The sequence below is a fragment of the Trichosurus vulpecula genome, chromosome 4, assembly GCF_011100635.1.
Source record: "Trichosurus vulpecula isolate mTriVul1 chromosome 4, mTriVul1.pri, whole genome shotgun sequence".
Lineage (NCBI taxonomy): Eukaryota > Metazoa > Chordata > Mammalia > Diprotodontia > Phalangeridae > Trichosurus > Trichosurus vulpecula.
Window position 1 is genome coordinate 296,612,804 of NC_050576.1, and position 21,281 is coordinate 296,634,084.

A 21,281-nucleotide genomic window follows, 5' to 3' on the forward strand; every position below is an offset into this window, starting at 1 on the left:
TGCTTTTGTGTTACTCCCATCCTCAAAGCTAAAGGTTTCCTAGTTGCAGACTAGTTTTCTCTTTCTTCATAACTTTCATTTTAACCAGGCCTGTAACAGTGAGTTCTCCTGCAGTAAATTTAAGTGACTTTTACATATCTGATGCCATATCATCTACACTCTCAAATGAGCATGTATTCAAGATTTAATTATATAGTCACTTAAGTTACAATGGAAAGTGACCTGATGATGTCTATTCAGTAGAACCATTCTGACCGACAGGAATCCAATCCAATCCAATCAACATTTATTAAACACTTCCTATGGGCCAGGCACTGTGCTAAGCACTGGGGATACAATTAATAAAAAGAAAGACAGTCCCTGCCTTCAAGAAGCTTCCAATTTAGTGATATTTTGTAGTGTGGAAGATTTCATGGACATGAACTTCATGCAGATATTATTTTTAAAAGAGCAGGAGAATGAAAGAGAAATTTGAACAAAGGAACTATTCAGAGGTGGGGAACCTGTGGCCTCGAGGCCCCATGTGGCCTTCTTGACTGAGTCCAGGTTTTACAGAATAAATCCTTTTATTAAGTGGATTTGTTCTGTGAAGTTTGGATGCAGTCAAAGGGCTGCATCCGAGGACCTCGAGGGTCACATGGGGCCTTGAGTCTGCAAGTTCCCCACCCCTAGATAGATCTCCTTTGAAAAACTTGAGTACCATGGTTTATCAGTGAGAGAGGGTCTGTGACATTAGGTCAAGCTTCAGCCACAGAAAAAAAGCATTGACACAGTGCTGGAGGCTAGAGGTGAGATTTGAGAAATGCTGTGGCAAAACAGAACCCCAAGGATATGTCTAAGTGGGCCACACAGCCATTGTCAAATATACATTGAGTTTTTTGGGTTTATCATCATAGGGCAGGATAAAAAGTCAGTACTGTTGTATAATTACAAATATTAAATCATTATTGTTGTTAGCATAGAGAAAAGAAGACCAGAGATGGCATTAACTCTTTTCAGAGGGTATGGTGGCGTGGGAAGAAAATCAGATTTAGAGACAGAAGCCATGAACTAAAATCTTGGCTCTGCACCTTATTAGCTATGTGACCTTGGCCAAGTCACTTGACAAAGTTTTAGCATGTTCAGAAGAAGAAGGCATCAAGGATAGTAAGAGAACAGGGGAATATGCCATTGAAAGATCAAAGATGAGTTGAAGCAAGATGACTGTGAAGGTGGTGTGATGGTTGTTTTCATGTATCTAAATGGCTGTGACACAGAAGGGGGATTAGGCTTATTCTGCTTGGTTGTAAAGGACAGATTTGAAATAATGGGTGGATATTTCCAACAGACAAGTTTAGGTTTGATGTAAGAAAAAACCTTCCTAATCATTAGTGGTAGAATGGGTTATGCCTCAGGAGGCAGTGAGTTCCTCATCACTGGAAGTCTTCAGGTAGGGGTTAGATGACAATTTGTTGAGGACCTTATGGTAGGGATTTGTATTAAGAGTTGAACTAGAGACACTAGCTAGCTTCTAAAGTTCCATCTAGATTTCAGACTCTGTGATTTTATTAAATTACTTCTCTAGGGTCATGAAGCTAGTAAGTGGTGGTGCTGAGGACTAGAATTCGGCTCCCAGGGATCCTACTGTTTCCAGTATATCATATTGCCTTCAAGCTGAGGGCTAGGTCAGATGAATTCAAGAAGAAAATTAATTGAATGCTGTGAGATGTTTTGCATAAGTAAAATTCACTCTCACATAATTTACAGGAAAATATACCAGGACTTCCAGATAGGCACTTAAGAAGAGCCTATAATACTGAAATAGCCAATTTGAGAAAACTAATTTATAGATGATTCATTCAGCAAACATTTACTGAATGCCTATTTTGTGTAAGGCATCATGGAAGGAAGGAAAATGTGTAAGAAACAGTCTCTTCCCTCAAGGATCTTATGTAGTGCAGCCAGATCTATTAAAAGAACATTTTCCACAAAAGAGGGTTAGTATTTTCAGGCACATGGAAGGAAAAATTCATTCTAGTGGGAAAAGACTACAAATTTCTCCAAGAGAGGATCTTATTTGTCTTTGTATCCACCCAATGCCTAGGACAGTGTCTTACACATAGTAGGTATTCAATGTATGTTTGCTGAGTTGATCCAAAAGAAGAAACTGAGAGCAGGGGTTCTTGATGTTTTTTGAGTCATGGGCCCCTTTGGCAACTTAGTGAAGCTTATGGACCCCTCTTACAGTAATGTTTTTAAATGCATAAAATAAAATTCATAGAGATATTGAAATACAGTTATCACAATATATTTTTTAAAAACAAGTTTAGAGACTCCAGGCTAAGAATTCCTGATAGAATTTTTTCCCCTCATACAGAATGATAGAGTAGCTTCTTTAAAATCTCTTGGTAAAGAAACACAGTATATACATATGCATCCACATGAAGTGTAAACACACATATAATACCTACATGTGTGTATATCTAATGTCTGTCTGTCTATCTATCTATCTGTGTATATCTATGTATGTATGTATGTATGTATCTACGTAAGTATGTATATATGTATCTATGTATCCATCCATCCATCCATCGATCTATCTATCTATATTTGGGTGTGATGAAGTTTGAATGAAGGATTTCTGGGAAAATCCCATCAGTAAAAGCTTTTTCTTCTCACCTTCTCCTACTTTGTAGTTTTTTGTTACGAAAGAGAGCCCCAAAGGACTCTGTAACTACTTTACACAATGTAGAGAAAGGTGGATTTTCCCACTCAAGAACTTAGTTAAAATGCTCCCATAGAAAACAGAGATGCCACCATCCATCAGGATTTTGGTTTCAGCATGCAAGTGACTAGCCTATAAACACAATTTTTAACAGCTTCTCTTCTGAGCAACTCTGACTGTTTAATTAATCTTCAGCCATTAACCATTCATTTAAAATGCCACTTACGAAATCTTAATTTTGCACATTATCAGCTGGTTCACAAATAGCTATCCATGAGCAGAAGCGTAATGATCTCCCTCTCCCTTCTCTAAGAGCTCACCAAGCTTATAGCCAATTCTGGCTTCTTAATTAACCATATGCATATTAGCATTTAAAATTAAATGACAGTTTTTAAAAAAAGAATTAATGTGCAGTGAAATGTTAACCCACATACTCTTCTGCATATTATTTTAAAGGGACCAGAACCTGCTGCTAGCCAAATTGTGAGTCTTCTAGATGGTCTTCTAGACAGGTAGCACAATATGAAAGTCTTCATCTTGCTAACATGCAACTGGGTTCCAGTGCCAAATGCAGGGCCACGCACACAGTAAACACTTAATAAATGCAGGTTGAATCGTTGCGGAATGGAATTCAAGCAGGGAGTGCTAATATGGTGGAGCTTCTAGTCAGTCTCTCAAACTCTTAAGTTTAAGGGTGTAGTACAATCAAAATCATTCATGGAAGAATCTCTTGGTATGGTCCTAGCATTCAGAAATGGCAAAATCCAATAATAAACCCCTTTCGTGTCTGTGGTTGACTTCAATTAGATGAGCTAGTTCAAATCGAACAAAGAGGCCAGCAGGAACATTTAGAGCAAACATGATTGACCACTGCAGCTGAAATAACTTGCGCTCCAATCAGGCCCCTGATCATTGTAATCTCCAGGGAAGTCAGTTGTTACTGGCAATTTTACAAGTGTCAACTAAAGGCAAGGTCCAAGTGCAAAATTTAGCACGTAGGATTTCCATGTAGATTCATAATGGTACACAGAGGGCTCTGACCCCCAAGCCGGTGAATGGCTCACATCTGTGATTTGTTGGGCAGCAAGCATCAAACTCAACACCAAACTTCAGGGAGCAGAATATGAATATGTAATCAATTTGATTGGTGGCAGTAATATTCTTCAGGATTGTACAGGTTACATATGGAAAAATTATGGTAATTTGGGACATTTGTCTTAGCTTCTAATGCAGAAATTCCAAGAGCAAACATAAATAAAGAAGTATAGATTAAAATTATGTTGTGTCATCTACTAAAACCATGCCTCTGGAATGAGCAAAATTGAAAGGTTTCTCATTAAAGATGTTTACAACACTGTAAGTTAAAACAGGGGAAAATAGCAGAGTATCCTTTGAATCACATTGTGAGTTGAGGGATAGCAGCTCTGGATATAGCAAGCATGGGAATCGGTGGAATGCTAGTGGTTACAATCTCCATTTTGGTTATCTGTCTCTGGGCAAAGCAAAAGTCTGTTTTGACTGAGCATATATGTGCACGTATCAAACGCATTAAGATTCTAATTAGAAACAGAAATGACCTGATTGATGAAAAAATTTTACACCCAAGGTGCACACAAACAATCTGAGGCTCCTAGCAGATTTGGCATTTTGTAATCCTTTGGTTGATTCTGTGTTTTACCCAAGAATCCTAAGTATGCTTTCACACAGTTTCTATGACTGCACCATAAAGGGAAGACAACAGTTTATTATACCATAATTCTCACATTTCTCTCTTTCTGCCTGCACAATCCTGAGTGCTTCTAAAGTATATCTTATAAACACTATTTCTTCTGCCTTGGAAATTTAACAACTCTGGTCCCATGTTTAAGCAGATAATGATTTGTACCTAGGTGGGCTTGGTAGCCATTTATAGAATGGCATTTGGGTTCTTTCTCTGTAGCGTGCTGGAAAGAACATAACTAGAATTGGAATTTAGCTATACGATTCTGGGCAAGTTACTTAACCTCTAAGAGTCCCAGATTTCTCGTCAGCAAAGAGAGGATAATAATATTCTCATTTGGCCACCTCACAGGGGTACTGTCAGTACCAAATGAGCTGATGTGTATGGAAGGCATAGCAAATTGTCAGGACTTCTGGGAGCCAAGATGGCGGAGTAAATTGTAAATCAACAAAACTCTCCCATGTTTACCTCCAAAGAACCACAAAATAGCACCCCAAAACAAACCCTGGAACAACAGAACCAGCAAAAAGATGGCGGGGGGCAAACAATCTTTTAGCCCAAGAAACTTGGAAGATTGCCAAGAAAGATCTGTCTCACTGGAGAAAAGGGGGGGTACAGTCCAGGACAGGAAGCATCCCAGCAAGCCCCACCTCAGCAAACCAGCAGTAGATCCTAAGCTGCAGTGAGGCAGGCAAATGCTGACACCAGAACCATACCATGTGCCTCAGCATAGCCAGGGGAATGGGCAGACTCCAACTCTGAGAACTACCACATGCCCTAGCATAGCCCAGCAAACAGGCATTCTCCAGTGGCCAGACTCCACATGCTTCAGTGTAGCCCTGGAGAAAAGCAGAAACACCCCACCAGCCTCAGCGCATGTTAGCACTACTAGGAAACCTGGCTCAGCACCGGGTAAGCTATCAGACCCCTGCAGCCTCCAGCAGCACCAGTCACCCTGCTCCATCCCACCCTCTCAGAGCAGCACCAGACATGAGGGGTCCCTGTAGACCTCAGTGCAACATCTGTGCAGCACCAAGTAAACCGCCAGGACCAGCAGCCCCTGCCACAAGAAGCCTGAGACAATGCTTCTTTCAGGGCTCAAATTTAAAAGAAAGGAAGAAGGCCAAAAAAGACGAGCAAAAAGCAACAAAAAAAGAATTTGACCATAGAAAGTTAGCAAGGTGACAGGGAAGATCAAGGCACAAACTCAGAAGAGGACAACAATTTCAAAACACCTACAGGTAAAATCCACCCCCAAAATGGGAAGTGGTCTTATGGCCAGAAAGAACTTGTGGAACAGCCCAAAAGAGGAGCTTGACAATCATATAAGAGAGGTGGAAGAAAAATTGGGAAAAGAAATGAGAGTGATGCAAGAAAATGACGAAAAAAGAGTCAACAGCTTGGAGGCACAAACTGCCAAGTGTTAGCAGTTAATAATATTCTTGTTCATATTATTTAGGGTTTTGTTAAGGCACTGAAGGGCAATTAAGCTGCAACTGTTTACTGGAGAGGAGTGATATCTAAAGCCATCATTAGTCATTAATCTTTGGATTTGAATAAATTTGTTGGCTTAGCCTGTTGGTCACTTAATGGGGCTCCGAGGGAACAGGGGATTTAGGAATAGGACAAATGATTTTTGTTTAAGGAGAAGGAGATTTTATCTCTCTGGCCCTCAGTTCACTTATCTATAAGATGGGGTGACTATCACTTGAGTTCCTCCCTTCCCAGGATGCTTGTCAGGAAAACACTTTGTAAACCACAAAGTGCCACATAATGGTAAGTTACTATTAGTTGCAAGTACTGCAACTCATGCCTTTGCCCGGGAATGTATCAAATTAGGAGGAAGAGGAAGAAGAGAGAAACAAGGACAAAGAGAAGGCTGAGAAGTTAGTGGTAGCTTAGTATCCATTACTAACTCATGACTGAGTCACTCTGGTTTCCTTCCAGTTCTGTGTCTTTTCTGAATTCTCATTCACATTCACACGGTGCCGGGTGATGGGTTGGCAGCAGTGGTGTACTGGTAAGTGTTTAACAACCAACTCTCCAGAGAAACTAAATGTACACACAATAAAATTTTAAGTTCATATATGTGATTAACATTTTCGTCATCTTTTTCTTAAGCCTAAACAATGAACAAAACAATAAGTCAAGCCCTCATTTGTAGCTTTTGACCATTTGTAAGGTATAAATCCTTACACTGAAAATTTAACAATCGGCTTTCTCAAGTTGGTCTGGGCTGTATCTATCACATACCTGCCTTGGGGTGAGAAAGCAACAAAAAAGAGAAAAACGATATCCTGGATAGTGGTAATAATAAAATGATACTTGAAAATTGCCTGCGAAGGAACCAAACATTCTATTACATGTGAACAAGTCACTTGTGGTTTTTGCTGGTGGCTTTCTTGCCTTTTTCATCCGTGTTGTCTTCGCCTCTGGGAAAACCCTAATGCATACTATTCTACTCTATCCTTTAAGAGACCCCTCTAGATAAGTTGACTTTGGAACTGTCTCATCTGTAGTCATGTAGTATAGTGTAGCAGATAAAGAGCCACAGAGTCAGGAAGACCTGCGTTCAAGTCTTTCTTCTGATGTATTCTGTGTGACTGGAGCAAGTCACTCAAATCCTTGGTGTTCTAAGCCACTCTCTTAAGGCTCTAAGTGGCAGAAAAGTGCTGCCTTACAGTTGTAGCAGCTGCCTCCTCACCTGAGATTCCCCATTAGCAATGAAACCACTGGTTCAGTGTCTTAGCCCTGTCTCTTTTCCTGCTATAACTGGATCCAGTAAAAAAATCTTTTCTTATTAGAAATGATCTGGTAGAAAAAATATAAAGGCTGACAGCAACTCCGAGATTTAGGTGTTGAGAAGATTGTTATAGAAGAATATCGGTTTCTCTGTGTTGTGTTCACTGGTGCATCACAATTTGAAGCCTTGGAAGCTACAAACTATTGGACTCCATAAAGGGTAGGCTAAGATTCGACACCAGCATATAGGGATTTCTTTAGTAGGCCAGGGAACTGTGGATGACACAGTGTACTAGGCTCGGATTCAGGAGGAGCAAAGTTCAAATCCGGCCTCAGACATTTATTAGCTGTATGAGTGTGGGCAAGTCACTTAACCTCCCTTTGACTCAGTTTCCCCATCTGGAAAGCGGCAACAGTAACAGCACTTACCCAACAAGCTTTTGTGAAGATCAAATGAGATGATATATGTAAAGCACTTTGCAAACCTTAAATGTTATAATAATAATAAAAATAATCATAATTATATTGCTTATTATCATGTCCCTCACATGTGAAGAACTTGCATTCATTGCTATTCCTCTCTTGGCATTCTTGGGCACCAGTTATAGAAGAGACCAATGGTCGTACGCATATGGTTCTTGCCAAGTCACCAACATCTGCCTCTCTCCGGGAAAGAGAGCTGGAGTGAAGTTGGAATGTGAAAAACGATGGCCTGGGATTCAAGGGGGCAGATAATAGATGGAGCTGGAACATTACTTGACCGATGGGGTCCATGAAGGCACGAGCTAGTACGGAAATGATAACATCTCCTCTCATAGTCAAGCACATATACTCTGCCTGGTGGTACTATCCAAAACCATTCATACTGGCTGCGTGGAAGGGGAGAAGATTCTGGGGGATGCACATAGAACTTGCCAGGGCCGGTGCCAGGTGAGCTAAGGATTGAGCTGGGCCTGTGCTTCATAACGGTGATGCCGGAGATTGGCAGAGAAAGATGGGGACAGGATAATAGAATGCCCTGGCTCAAGGTTTGTATTAGAAGGCATGTGGTTCAGAAGCCCCAGGAGAGGCCTCATATTAACCCTAGCTACCATATTTGCAATGCCAACATTGAGAAGAGAATCTCCCTTGCCATCTCTTTTACGTATCCTTTAATATTTGGAATGGCATGAGTGGAGACAACACTGGCTCTGAAGTCAGAAGTCCTGAGTTCATATCCCACTGTTGACATACCTGACCTTGGGCTGTCTTGGACTCCTCATGTGTAAAAGGAGAGGGTTAGCACAGATGGCCTCTGAAGGCACTTTCAGCCCTAGATCTACGATCCTATGAGCCCCATGAATGGTTAATGGTGTGCTGATTTCATTAATGCCAACAGACACCTCTCCCTAGAAGCCTTTTTATTCTGTATGATTCTTCTTCATGTTTGCCCATTTAAATCATATAGATCAGGGCCATGTAGACAGGAAGGGGCTAAAGTATTACCATACTTGAGGGGAGCTAAAGATGATGTCTCCAGGACTGATGGTTGCATTTACATTCTATTTCTGGATACTTTTTATATCAGTCCTAAGCCAGATCTCCAAGGGGGTGGGGGAAGGAATTCCATAGCATATAAATATTAAAATGTCTGTTCAGGAAATTGGTTATTTATGAGGGCTAACTTTGAAACTATCTTTTCAATGCCCCTTTCCCATTCTCCTGATTATTTATTATTTGAAAAGATACATGTGGGGGAAGAATTGACCTAACAGCGACCTGTTCTTGATTACACATTGCATTAAATGGAGAAATTATAAGCAGGAGCCTCTGGAATCAATTCTTAATGCAGGCAAAGACTATAACGAAAAGGTATGTGGTATGGCCCAGTATACTTATGCAAACCACAGGTCACAAAAAAGACTGAGTGAAAATTAAAAAAAGCCCAACAACTCAAAGCATATGACATATAGACTCTTAGGATGACGGACAGAGGGCTGGAAGAGATTATAAAGTCCTGAAGTCCAAGACTTCAACTTGACAGGTGAAGAAACTGAGGCACAAAGAAGTCCAAAGGTTTGCCCAGGATTTCACTGGTAGGGAGAGGCAGAAGCATCACTTGAATTTAGTTCTCTGATGACAGTGCTCTTTACCTCCTTCTGATGGTGGGTAAGGTGCATCACAATCCTCCTGATTTGAAGGACAGCACTTCATCATTGTTAACCCTTCATAATCTCAGTCCCATGCTGGGAGGCAGGACCAGCAGGATATGTTCTAGATTCTCTCATTCCTCAGTCCCCTTCCTTCTTATGTGTGTGCCCCTCCCTCCCTAGATGTCAAAAGGGTGATAATAATAAAGCCCTCCCTTCCACCTCCTTCTACCTCACAAAGCTGTCATGGGGATTTATGAGATGAATGTTTGCTAAAACACTTTCAGCTCCTCTGAACAGGGAAACACATATAAACACAAGCTATGGCCTAGTTATTAGACTCTAGTATCTGCATAAATGGTTGCTTAAACAAATCAGGGTGACCCAGGGTGGCAAGCTTTCCTCCCATCCTTCCTAACGGGTGGCCAGGGCAAAGGGAAATGGTGTGGCAATTTATCATCTCTGGGCACCCACCAATTACTTTATGTCTTACCTCATATGTAAGCTACAAAGGAAGGGGGCCTGCACTTGGTATCACTGTAAGCTGCTGGGGCAGGGGAAGAGAATTTGTATGATCCCATGAGTGGGGATCCCAGAGGAAGGAAAGAATTAATGAGAATATCAAGTTTTAGGAGGAAGAAATGTGAGGAAAGTACAGTTAATGGTATATCAGTTATTATTAGCACTTATCTAGCCATGGAGATTCTTTCATTAAGAGGATTCTCATTATTGTTTAAAAGTCATTTAAAAAATTGATGATAATACATTCTTTGACAAAAAAATTCCCTGATTGCTTGGTTTAACTGATGAATTTTAATTCTCCATCGTAATGACACTTCTAACTGGGATTCCCAGACTGAAATGAGCTCATCCCTGTTCTGTTTGTTGAAACTGAAAAAACACACATCTCTAAGTCATTTGCTTTATTCACTGTTCAAGTCCCCGCACACTACGTCACGAGTCAGAGGTGAGAGCTCAAAAGTCATTAATCTGAAGTAAAATTAATAGGGAAAAATCACAGGAGAGAGAAAGAGGAGGAGGGAGGGAGAGAGAGAGAGGATACAATAACTCTAGGGAGAAAGCTGGGGAGAGGAGTCTAACAGGGGAAGGGATTGTGTCAAACACAGAACCCAGAATGCTAGATTACATGACATATCTACTGCTAAATGAAATGCTTGACCTTGGAAATGAACAAAATTTCTTTTGGTGAAGAAATATCAATGATTCTGTTTTCCCCCAAGAACAGGAGGTGGTGTTCACACTTGGATTTTCCTGTATGATTAACACCTCATCCCAAAGCTCTCCTTTTAACACTTCTGCTTTCCCTCAGCACCTCTAGCCCAGGATTTACTTGACCATTAATTTTCAGGGTCTTTTTTTTAAAAACTTCTGGAAAATGAATGGTTTCTAGTTGCTTATAGTTAGAAGATCTTATTAGAAGTTAGTGAAATGAATGAAACATTTTATCTTTGAGCTAAAAAAGAAGTTCTATGTGGTAAAAAGAAAATTCTCTAAAACATTTTCACCCGGAAAACCATAATGCTCCTTAACTATACTCCTGGGTGGGTGGGGCCAAGGATGTAATCTGCTTGTGTTGGGGACCATCCATGGCACTGAGGATTTCTCAAGCTGAGGAGCAGGATTAAAATTTGTGGCAATGTTATTTTTACTCAGGGAGAGGCCAGAAGTATCAAGTCAGACACATAGAATATGGGCTCAGTTGCCAGGGATACCATGTTTCTGAGCCAAAGGGCCCAAAAGAGAAGGAAGAAATAGAAGTTGGCACCAGAGTTCAGCATGCAATGGTGGCCTTGAGTGAGTCACAAGAGTCAAGTAGAGGACTCCATTCGTTCAGAATTTGTGCTTATTCAAACAGGGGCTGACTGATGACACTTGTCTCCAAGAGCCTCCCGGGTTTTGGGCGTCTCAGAGGTTTCTTCTCTTTGCTCACATCCTCTGCCTCCACGGCCATAGTGTTGGTGCTAAACTCTCCTCTCCTCTCCACAGTAGTTAATGCACTCTTTCCTCTAATTACCTTAAAACTTGCTTCTTTTTATGCATATTCTATTTCTCTAGTAGCCAATAAGCTCCTTGAGGGAAGGCATTGCTTTATTTTTTCTTTGGTATCCTCAGCACTTAATATTTTGGCTTAATAAATATTTGTTACATTGAAGTGACATGGTATTTGTCTTTAAATATTTATGAGGTTGTCATATGGAAGAATGATTAGATTTATTTTATGTTGTTCTGGATGGCATAACTAGGTCCCACAGGCAGAAGGTAAAGGGGGAAAGATATTCTCTTAATACAGGCACGGGTTCTTACGAATTTTTGTGCCATGGAATCCTTTGAAAGTCTGGGAAAGGCCTAGGGACTCCTTTGGAGAATGTTTTTAAATGCATAAAATACTAGAATTATAAAAGAAATGCATCATGTTGAGATAGTTATTAATATAATAGAAAAGAAAAGCAAAACTTCAGAGGCCCTAGGTTAAGAAGCCGTGTGTAAGAACAGACTTTTCTTTTGGTAGTTAAAACCATCTGAAAATAGACTGCAATGCTTCACAAAGTAGTAAGCTCTGCATCACTGGAATCACTCACAATGAGACTAAATGACCATTGGTCAGACATGGCAGAGGGGATGCCTGAATACAATCCGTGTAACTACAATTCTGTGGTTTTTTAATCTTAGCTACCTTATTTCTAATTCTTCCTCACTCATTCAGAACAGAGTACATTACTATTATATTGTAAACATTGATGTTGGGAGACAGGATTAATACTTAGATTACAAATGAATCATATTTTTGATATTATGTTTGTCTTTATATTATTTCTGTATATTGTAAAATTTTAGGAAACATGATTTGATCAGGGCTTTGGTACATTTGTTGTTTAGTCAATTAGTTGTGTCCAGCTCTTCATGACCCCTTTTGGGGTTTTCTTGGCAGAGATCCTGGAGTGGTTTGCTATTTCCTTTTCCATGCTCATTTTAGAGATAAGGAACTGGGGCAAACAGGGTTAGTGCCTAAGGCCAGATTTGAACTCAGGTCTTCCTGACTCCAGACTTGGCATTCTACCCACTGCCACCTAGTTGCCCAATTGCCCAATAATGGACAAGTCACTTAATCTAATTGAGCCTGGGTCAACTTTCTTTAACTTGATTACTTTTTGATGGCTTAAATCTGTAGGAGAAACACCTCCTTGGCATATTGACTTCTCAGAAATAGGGTTTTACATCACTTTCACACTGTAGACAAGTAAATGATACAACTGCCTCAAGTCACACTGCACATACGTGGTGAGAGTGGATTTAGAACTCATTGCCGCTGGTTTCCATCCTGTAGCTTAGGAAGCCCGTCAGGGTATAATCATGGCAGCTCTGTGTTCTTACCAGCAGCTTCCTTTCTGGTATTTGCTTCCTCTCCAATTACTCCTGAGTGTATCCTTTCTGCTGACTCACCCTTTTTAGATTCATTCAGTCATGGCGGAGTCAAGTTAGAATTTTATTGCTTTTTGGCTAAATGCCACTAGGAGACTCACAGAGCAAAGCGTGGATACAAAACACTATTTAAAAATAAATGATCAGGATCCAAGGAAAGCAAAGTCAGAGTTTAAGTATAATTATAATTAACACTTGGGGAATCCAGTGAGCTTAGCCAAGTTCTTTATGACTCAGTTTCCTCACTTGTGAAATGACAAGGGGTCAGGATGATTTAAATCTAAATTCTGAATTCTATGATCTTATGTTCCCTGTATAATGGCATTTTAACCTCTATCTAAAGTGGTTTTAGCTTTAGTCCTTTGAATAGTCCCTGCAAACCAAGAAAAGTATATAATCCATGTTGGACAGGATGCATTTTTTTTAAAAAATATATTTCTTGAGTGGATGCTAATTAAAATTATTTTTCAAAACTCTGATAGACCCCTTGACCCAGAGACACCACCATGAGACCTATACCCAAAAAAGAACAAAGAAACAGGAAAAGATATTTATATTCACAAAAAAATCTATAGCAGCTTTTTTAAAGAAGCCCTTAAATGAGGAGTAGCTGAATAGGTATATGCATGTGACAGAATACTACTGTGCTGTAAGAAATGAGACATAGAAAATTTCAGAGAGACATAGAAAGACCTAATCTGTACTGATGTAGAGGGAAGCAAGCAAAGTCAGAAGACCAATTTATACTATAATGTCAACATTATAAAGATGGACAGTTTTAAGGTCTTTTATAAACTGATGAAGAATGAAATAACCAGAACTTACACGATAACAATGACACTATATAAAGACAAAACTACTTTGTAAGCTGTAAGAACTATGATCAATACAATGACCATCCATGATACCAAAGGATCAATGATGAGACGTACTATTTACCTCCTGACAGAGAGGTGATAGATTTAAGGTGCAGAATGAGACATAGATATTTTTGTACCCAGACGACAAGGGAATTAGTTTGTCTGACTATGCATATCTGTTAAAAGCAACTTTCTTTCCTTTTTTCCCCTCCCAATAGAGTGGGAGATAGGAGGGAGAGAAAACAGATTTCTCTTCATTTGAAAAAAAATTTAAAAATAGAAGTTGGGGGGTTGCTACAGATGTGGAAGGTGGCAAGTACTTTCAGATGAGTTCATCATTGTTAGTTTTGCTCAATTGTTGTACTTTGTTACAAGAGATCTCTCAAAGAGGAGGTGTAATCTGAAAATATTTGTAATATAAAAGCAAAATCCATCAATAAAGCAAACAAATAAAAAAAATCTCATGGCTATCAGTGTACCTTGGAAGCATTCACATTTTCTCATCTTACAGAATTCATGTCTATATGTCCTTCCATAAGCCTTCTATATAAGAAACACCTAGGGTGCTGGAAGCCTTCAGTTATACCTCTGAACATCTTGCGGCTATGAGCACAAAGTCATAATCAGCCCACTTCCCCTTCTGATCATACCTTTGCCTGATAATGTCTTTCATATTACTTCTCATATACAAGTTTTCATTAGCAATAATGCTATAGCCAATTGACATCCATTATGCTTCCACAATTAACTTGCTTTTGGGATCACCAGTAGTTATGATTCTTCGCATCTACGATTTGCCTCATTGTCTATGGTGTTGAAGAACATGAGTTTTTGTGTTAACCCAGAAGTTTGACAATTAGGATGAAATTAAAATTACCTTCAAGAAACTTCAGAAGAAGTTCCATATGCATAAGAAAGATGAACAACAATCAGAGAAGGCCTGACAGCTCAGTGGATATGCTGTGAGAGGTTTTCAGGGCTAGCAGCTTTCTGGCAGAGGCTATTTTCAGTACTGTCCATGGCTAGATACACTTTGAGAGTGACCACGTTGAGTTAAGGAAGGATTCTAATGAGTACAGCCCTGGCCAGAACCCTCTCACGTCTTGTATTTATAGAATACCACTTATTGTGGTTTGAGAATAAAAATGGTTTTCCCTTAACAGGTGATTCAAGGGGTGGCTATGAATTAGCAGCGTAGTTTTAATGACTGTATCACTGAGTCACAGGAATTTATATTTTCTTTTTACCTCAAAGAAAAACTTGACCATCTTTCTTTAATACTATCAACCTGGAAGCTTGACAGTAAGGATTAAAAATTGCTCCTTCCTTCCCACTTGGTTATTGGAAAGGCTCTGAAAGGTAATCAGTCTTGTGAAGCTACACTTTACAGTCTGCATAAAAATGCCATGATTTCCTTTCCTCTCCCCAACCTAATTGAAAGTGCATAATATCACACAGCTGGGGAAATGTAAACTGTAAACATATGCAATATATCATGCTATCACACAAAAGCTGGTTACTAATGGGCACTGGGTGGTTGTCAGGACCAAAAGAAATCTGGAAAACAAGGCTTTTTTTTTTTTTTTGCTCTGGAGCAAGAGCCCGCTCTTTGGGGCTACCACTCGTCCTGCTTTTCTCTTCCTAGCCTGCATTGGAATGTACCAAAGTAAAATGAAACAAAGAATTGTCAGTCCATTTGGCGCGTTTGTGCAAAATTCAGGGGCCCCACCTACAATATGGATTGATTAATATTTTCTTGGATCAGCTGTACACATGATAATGAATTTCATTTCATCCTACTCTTTGTTAAGCACACGGAATGACACTCCTATTTCAACATCCTTGGTTCCTAAAGGCAAATGATCTTTAGTTTCATCATCCTGTTCTAGGACCAAAATTATCTGCTTTTATATCTTTGATTATCCATGCATAGCTGTTCCAGTTTTGTTCTTATTGTTGAAATTCACAGATTTTTTTTGTTTCCAAAGCTCCCTTACTGCTCCTCACTGCCCTCGGATTTGCCCTCAGTTACACTGCTTTAGAAGCTTTAATAGTATCTCCTCTCACTTTCTCTTCTTTGCAATGAATGGCTTTCCATTTCATCACTCATTGTGTTTAATTTGCCTACTCCAGTTTTCATGCCACCTTCTCTCAGTCTAAGCTCTTCACTGTAAGGCTCTTGAGAGGGAAAAAAAAACCCAATGCTCTTTGAACGTTTGTCATTATCAGCTCTGTCATAATATTCTTGCATAAATTGTCAGCTCTTTGCAACAGGGACTTTGCTCTCTGAATTCATCTATTGTCTATTCATGGTGCCTTATTACTATTATTTGTTAGCTTTATTTTTGGATGGTTGACAGCTTCAAGTTAAGTCAAAACACAGCCTTTGTCTAGGGTAGCCGCTGCATATCACTTTCAGGAAACTGAAGGGTTTTTGTTTTTGTTTTGTTTTTAGAATTCCGCATCAGTACGTCCAATTCTCGCTCTCACTGAACATCAGACAGCCCCTCTGTGACCCTGCTGAATAAGGACTACCTTCAACTTCCACAAGGTTTCATTACCTGTCAGCAAGAGTCTGAGGATGGTAAGGCTTGTTGATCTTTGCATAAAGCCCCTCCAAGTGATCCTTGTCTGGAGATAGTGGGGGGACATCCCGTGGGTAGCCCAGTGCCCCAAAGTTTGGTGGTGGTGACGACCTGTAGACACCAGCTGGTACGTAAGTATCCTGGAAATGATTCACGCGGGCATAATTGGGATCCATTTCATCATCATCCATATCATGAAGGGGTCCTATGAGGCCAGTGGAATAATCAAGAAGCCCTCTTGCCTGTTTTTCTCGTAGCTCCTGGTGCTTTGCTCCAATTCTGAAAAGTGCAGAGTAAGTTAACAGAGATGTGAGTTCAACCTAGCAGTAATAATTTTATACTAGCACAGAAAAAACATCCCTCAAAATATGTTCTAATGCCTCTGAGTTTCTCCAGTTGTTACCTCGCTATTCATTCCAGATCATCATCAACAGAAATGCCAGGAGCACAAGCCATAGTATTGATTTAAAAGCCCTCCCCTATGTTTGTTGCAGGGTCTTCTGGTTTACAATGTGATAGTGGCAATAATAATATCTAGCATTTGTATAGTACTTTAAGGTTTGCAAAGTGCTTTACAAAGATTATATCATGCTATCCTCGCAATGACCTTGGGAGGTACTTGCTATTATTATCCCTATTTTACTATAGGGAAACTGAGGCAGATGGCTGTTAAATGACTTTGTGTAGGGTCACACAGGTAGAAAGTATCTAAGGCCAGATTTGAATTCAGGTCCTCTTGACTTCAGGTCTATCTACTGTACTCCTTATCTTTCTACATTATGAGGATGATGTGGGTATTTTGACATCTTGCCCATTGATAAGAGGGATGACTGAAGATTAAGAGGCTGGTTTTCATTGACGCTCATTCAGTCAGTGTTGGCTGTGTTTGTGTGAAGAGTGCATCTTAGGTATAATAGTCTGGAAAGTATTCCTCACGGCAGGACCAAAGGTTAAAACAGTTAACCTGAATTCCCACACTTTTCCTATGAGTTCACCATTTGGCTGCTTGATCTTCCCGTAGTTTTCTAGAGAAATGAGCTTGCAGAGAATGAATTAAACATGAAGAGGAAGTGGGGAGGCAGCCTGGTCACTAAAAGCAGCAGATCAGAAGTCATTTACAAGAGATTTTAATTTTTTTGGTTACATAAATGGGGAGCACAGTGCCTCATTATATAGGGGCTAGGGACAGAGTAAAACAGGGAGGAAATTAATAGGATCCTGACAGAGATGAATTGGCACATATAAGTGAATTAAAGACTATTACTGGCAGGACTCCACTGTGATAAAGCCTTAAGTGGTATTTCAAAATGCTGCTGCTAATCGGTGCCATTGTATAATCTATTGGGAATGAGGAAAGGGAAAAAATTTTAGAAGAATTTCAAATCCATCTGTAGCTTTATTTCATCCCAAAACTAGTAGGTGTCTTAAATTTTTGATTACTTGTTAAAATAGGAAAGTTCTTAAGCTATTATTGAATGATAATAATGTTGTTGATAGTTTGAGGTGAGCAATATCAAGAAGAAAGTAGGGGAAGGTATTCATTTTTGTGTGAGTAAAGTATTATTTGTAAAGAAAGAAAAAGGAAGATGATATTAATTCTAGTAGAAGAAGAGACCAAAGAGAGAAAGTGGAATGCATCTCAGAGGAAGTGAGCAAAAAGATGGCAGACCTTGGAACTATGAAGTCAATGAAGATAAGACTCTTTTGCAGGCCAAAAGGACCCGGTTCAAAGACATGTCCGGGGGATTGGGTAAGAGTAGGCTTTCTTTTTGCCTGTTTTTTGAACATTTATTTTGAAGGTGCACTTTGCTTCTGGTCTGTGAAACCATAATGTCATCCTCTTTTCTCTTTCTAAAACCAAAAGGCAATTTTTTTTGCACATTGGAATTGTGTTTCCTTTGAAAAACATCAAACCTTCTATAAAAGTTGCAGAGTGCTTTCGAACAACTAACCTTTCAAGGTACTTCCTTGCCTGAGAGAAGAGAAATCTGATTCTGCCTTCCCCCAAGCCAAGTATGTAAGGTTAGGAAAGGAAAAAAAAAGATATGGGCATAGGGCTGAGCTAGCATCTCTACTCAAGTCAACACAGATGAAAATACCAGTAGTAATTATTGCCTTTCTCTTTTGCAGGAGCCAAACTATGAACCCTAGAAGTAAGTAATTAGTGAACAGAGGAAAATATGTGATAGATAACTCCATTCTCCAAGGGATCTGGAATTAAGATGAAAGAAAGATTACACAGCAGGACCTAGTAGAGGGATCCTGTGGACCTCTTTCAATGCATGTCAGTAGTGTCTTTGTGGATCTTTGTTTTGAATGATTTTTATAAAGATGTTAACCTGATCTATTTCTGTAACAAAACCATCTTTACAGGGACAATACAGACTCCATCATCTGTGGATACTTCAGGCACTAAGATGATAGGGATGGATTTCCACTGCAAATAAAGCTAAAAACATCAATAAGGTAAGGGGGTAGGAGTCTTCTGTATGGTTGCTATCTTTCAAATCTGGCCTCAGATACTTACTAGCTCTGTGACCCTGGCCAAGTCACTCAATCCTGTTTCCCTCTGTTTCCTCATCTATAAAATGAGCTGGAGAAGGAAATGGCAAGCCATTTGAGTATCTAAGTGTTGAATACTTCTGTCTGTTGTGGTAGACTGGATATAGAGGTCATGAGAGTTTAAGATGTTGAGGAACTAAGACCCAAGAATTAAGGTTTTTCAGTCTGACACTGAAATTTCTGGGGAGGAGGATGAGGGAATTGAAGCTACTTCATTTCATTTGAGCCTCCTAACAGCCCTGTGAGGTAGGTAGTATTACCCCCATTTTATGGACCAGGAAGCTGAGGATAAGAGCAGGGAAGGGACATGCCCAGAGACACACGACTAGTAAGTGTCAGATTCAGATCTTCCTGATTCCAAATCCAACACCCTTTCCAGAAAGCTACCTCCCTGTCTCATGTTCTTTTGTGCTACTAGCCCAAAAGCAGACAGAGAGAGGACAGTAGGGAGTTTTTTGGTGGGGGGTGGGGTTCAGCAGGAGTGGTGGGAAAGGAAGGGAAGGGAGCAAATGAGCGCAACAATTTGAGGCAAAAAGTGGCTTAGTTCTTAAAGAATATAAACATCTTTTGTATAACTTACCCTTTTGACAGGGAGGATATTTTATCCTACCATCAATGCCCAACAAAAGCTGTGATTGGGTCATTATGATTTTCTTTTGTTCCAGGGAAGGGGCCCAGTTTCTTCAAGTTTTCCTCATGAATGCAGCCTCGCTAGCATGTAAACCATACCTGCTCAGGGACAATTGTTTCCTTTCTTTGTAATATACTCACCAGTCAATACCAGGTTACATGTGCTTCTTTGTGATCAATGTCCCATCTTTTCAATGGGCCTATTTTAGCTGCATTAATATTTTTCATTTCTTTCTCACTCTTGTCCAGGAGTCTATCACACTTTCTCAATGATCTTTCTCTTGTCCTTTCTATTTTTCATGTCAATCTAAACCATCTCTGTGGCAGTTAAGAAAACTGTGTAGTTGGGACCCAGCATCATTTCTCACCTCTCCTCTATTATGCTTTTTTTCTCTTCAGGAAACTTGGCATTCTAAAATTTTAATGCTTCAGCCTATATTATTGGTCCATGCCTTAAGAGAAAACAATTGCATCTTTCTTCAAAATATGTATTTATTTTTTAAACTTTTTTTTTTCCAAATGGAATGCCAGTCATTAACTCCCTTATTCCCGCTAGACAGCACAACCAAAAGAAAACACAGTATATCTTTCAGGACGGCTTCCAGGGAGGCAAATCCCATGGGGCAGGTAACTCAGTAAAGTTTATAGCAGCCATCCACCTAGATGAGACCAAACCCAGACGGTCTGGATGGGCTCAGGGGGCCGAGTCTTCTCCCATTTCACCCCTGTAGGATAGGTGTATAGGAAGTTAGTTTGATTCTAAACCTAAACTAGAGAACACCCTGGCTAATTCTTGGCCCACACAAACAAAGAGGAAAATCTCCTACAAGGCTTCAGAGACATCCTGGCCTCCCAGAAGACAATTCATTGTCATTTCTTGGACAATGGATCTGTCTTTATTCCAACTATTTGACAGCCATTTTCAATTCCTACCCTTTGGTTACATTTGTAAATCACACTGACTGGTGGTATTCTCCATTGCCTCTTTACCACCCCTAATTCTACCATCTTGATAGAATCTCAATTCAGTGAAATCCCTTATTTCTATTCCTGCTACTTACATTTTCCTAAAAACTGCACCTTTTTGGACTCTTCAAATTTTCTATTTGAAAATTAGCCAAATGTAGCCCAAAGTAGCTCATCGGTTATAGTTCCTGTAATTTTCTCGGCATCTCCCAAATATACAGAATTTGCCCCTGTTTAGTAAATATCTTCATTTTCTCCTTGCGAAACTGGCCCTGAAGCAGGCTAAAACTGCTAATGAGTGTTTAGCACCTTTTCTAGAAATGATTACTTCCCCTATAGCAATCCCATAGATGGAGGTCCCTATACAAAATACTATTAAGTATTTAACACCTTTTAGAGATGCCCTCTGAGCTGATGTGCAGACTAATATTTAGGAGGGAATTGTAATCATCTGTCCCTTGAGAAGGCTGGGATGGTTGCCTGGGACAAGTAATGCCTATTTTATTCAGTGTCTTCAAAATGTTTTATTACTAGCATCATTGTTGATATTAAACTATGACAAGCAATATTCTAGTTAATTTACTAACTTCTCCCAATTGACATTTCCCCACTATTTTCAGTGTCTTTCTGGAAATTGTGGGAAGGAAGAGGGATTAGAAAAATTGGAAATAGAAGGCAGAAACATCACCTTGAAAGTCTGGTCTGTCAAGATGCAGATGTACATTTCCGCATGTGGCTAGTGTAGCAATTTGTTTTGCCCAACTATACATATTTGTTAGAAAGGTTTTGTTTATTTTTTCTATTTTCCTTTTCCATGTGGAAAAGAAGATGGGAAGGAGAGAAAGTTAACGCTTGTTTATGGAAATAAAAAAGTTACATAAAACATGTGTCTTGTCTGTATCTTAGGAGCAATGAGACATATTTGTGTTTATTGATAATAAA

The 21,281-nt window shown here is 39.7% G+C and overlaps 1 protein-coding gene across 2 annotated transcripts in view; it reads right to left on the reverse strand.

Moving 5' to 3' along the window:
* Positions 1-21,281, reverse strand: part of PARD3B (par-3 family cell polarity regulator beta) — a 1,291,066-nt gene that overhangs the window by 170,007 nt on the left and 1,099,778 nt on the right. For both annotated transcript variants that reach the window (XM_036754801.1, XM_036754802.1), the window contains exon 20: positions 16,158-16,460. In XM_036754801.1, the coding sequence (XP_036610696.1) occupies positions 16,158-16,460 (303 nt within the window). The remainder of the gene's footprint in view (positions 1-16,157; positions 16,461-21,281) is intronic.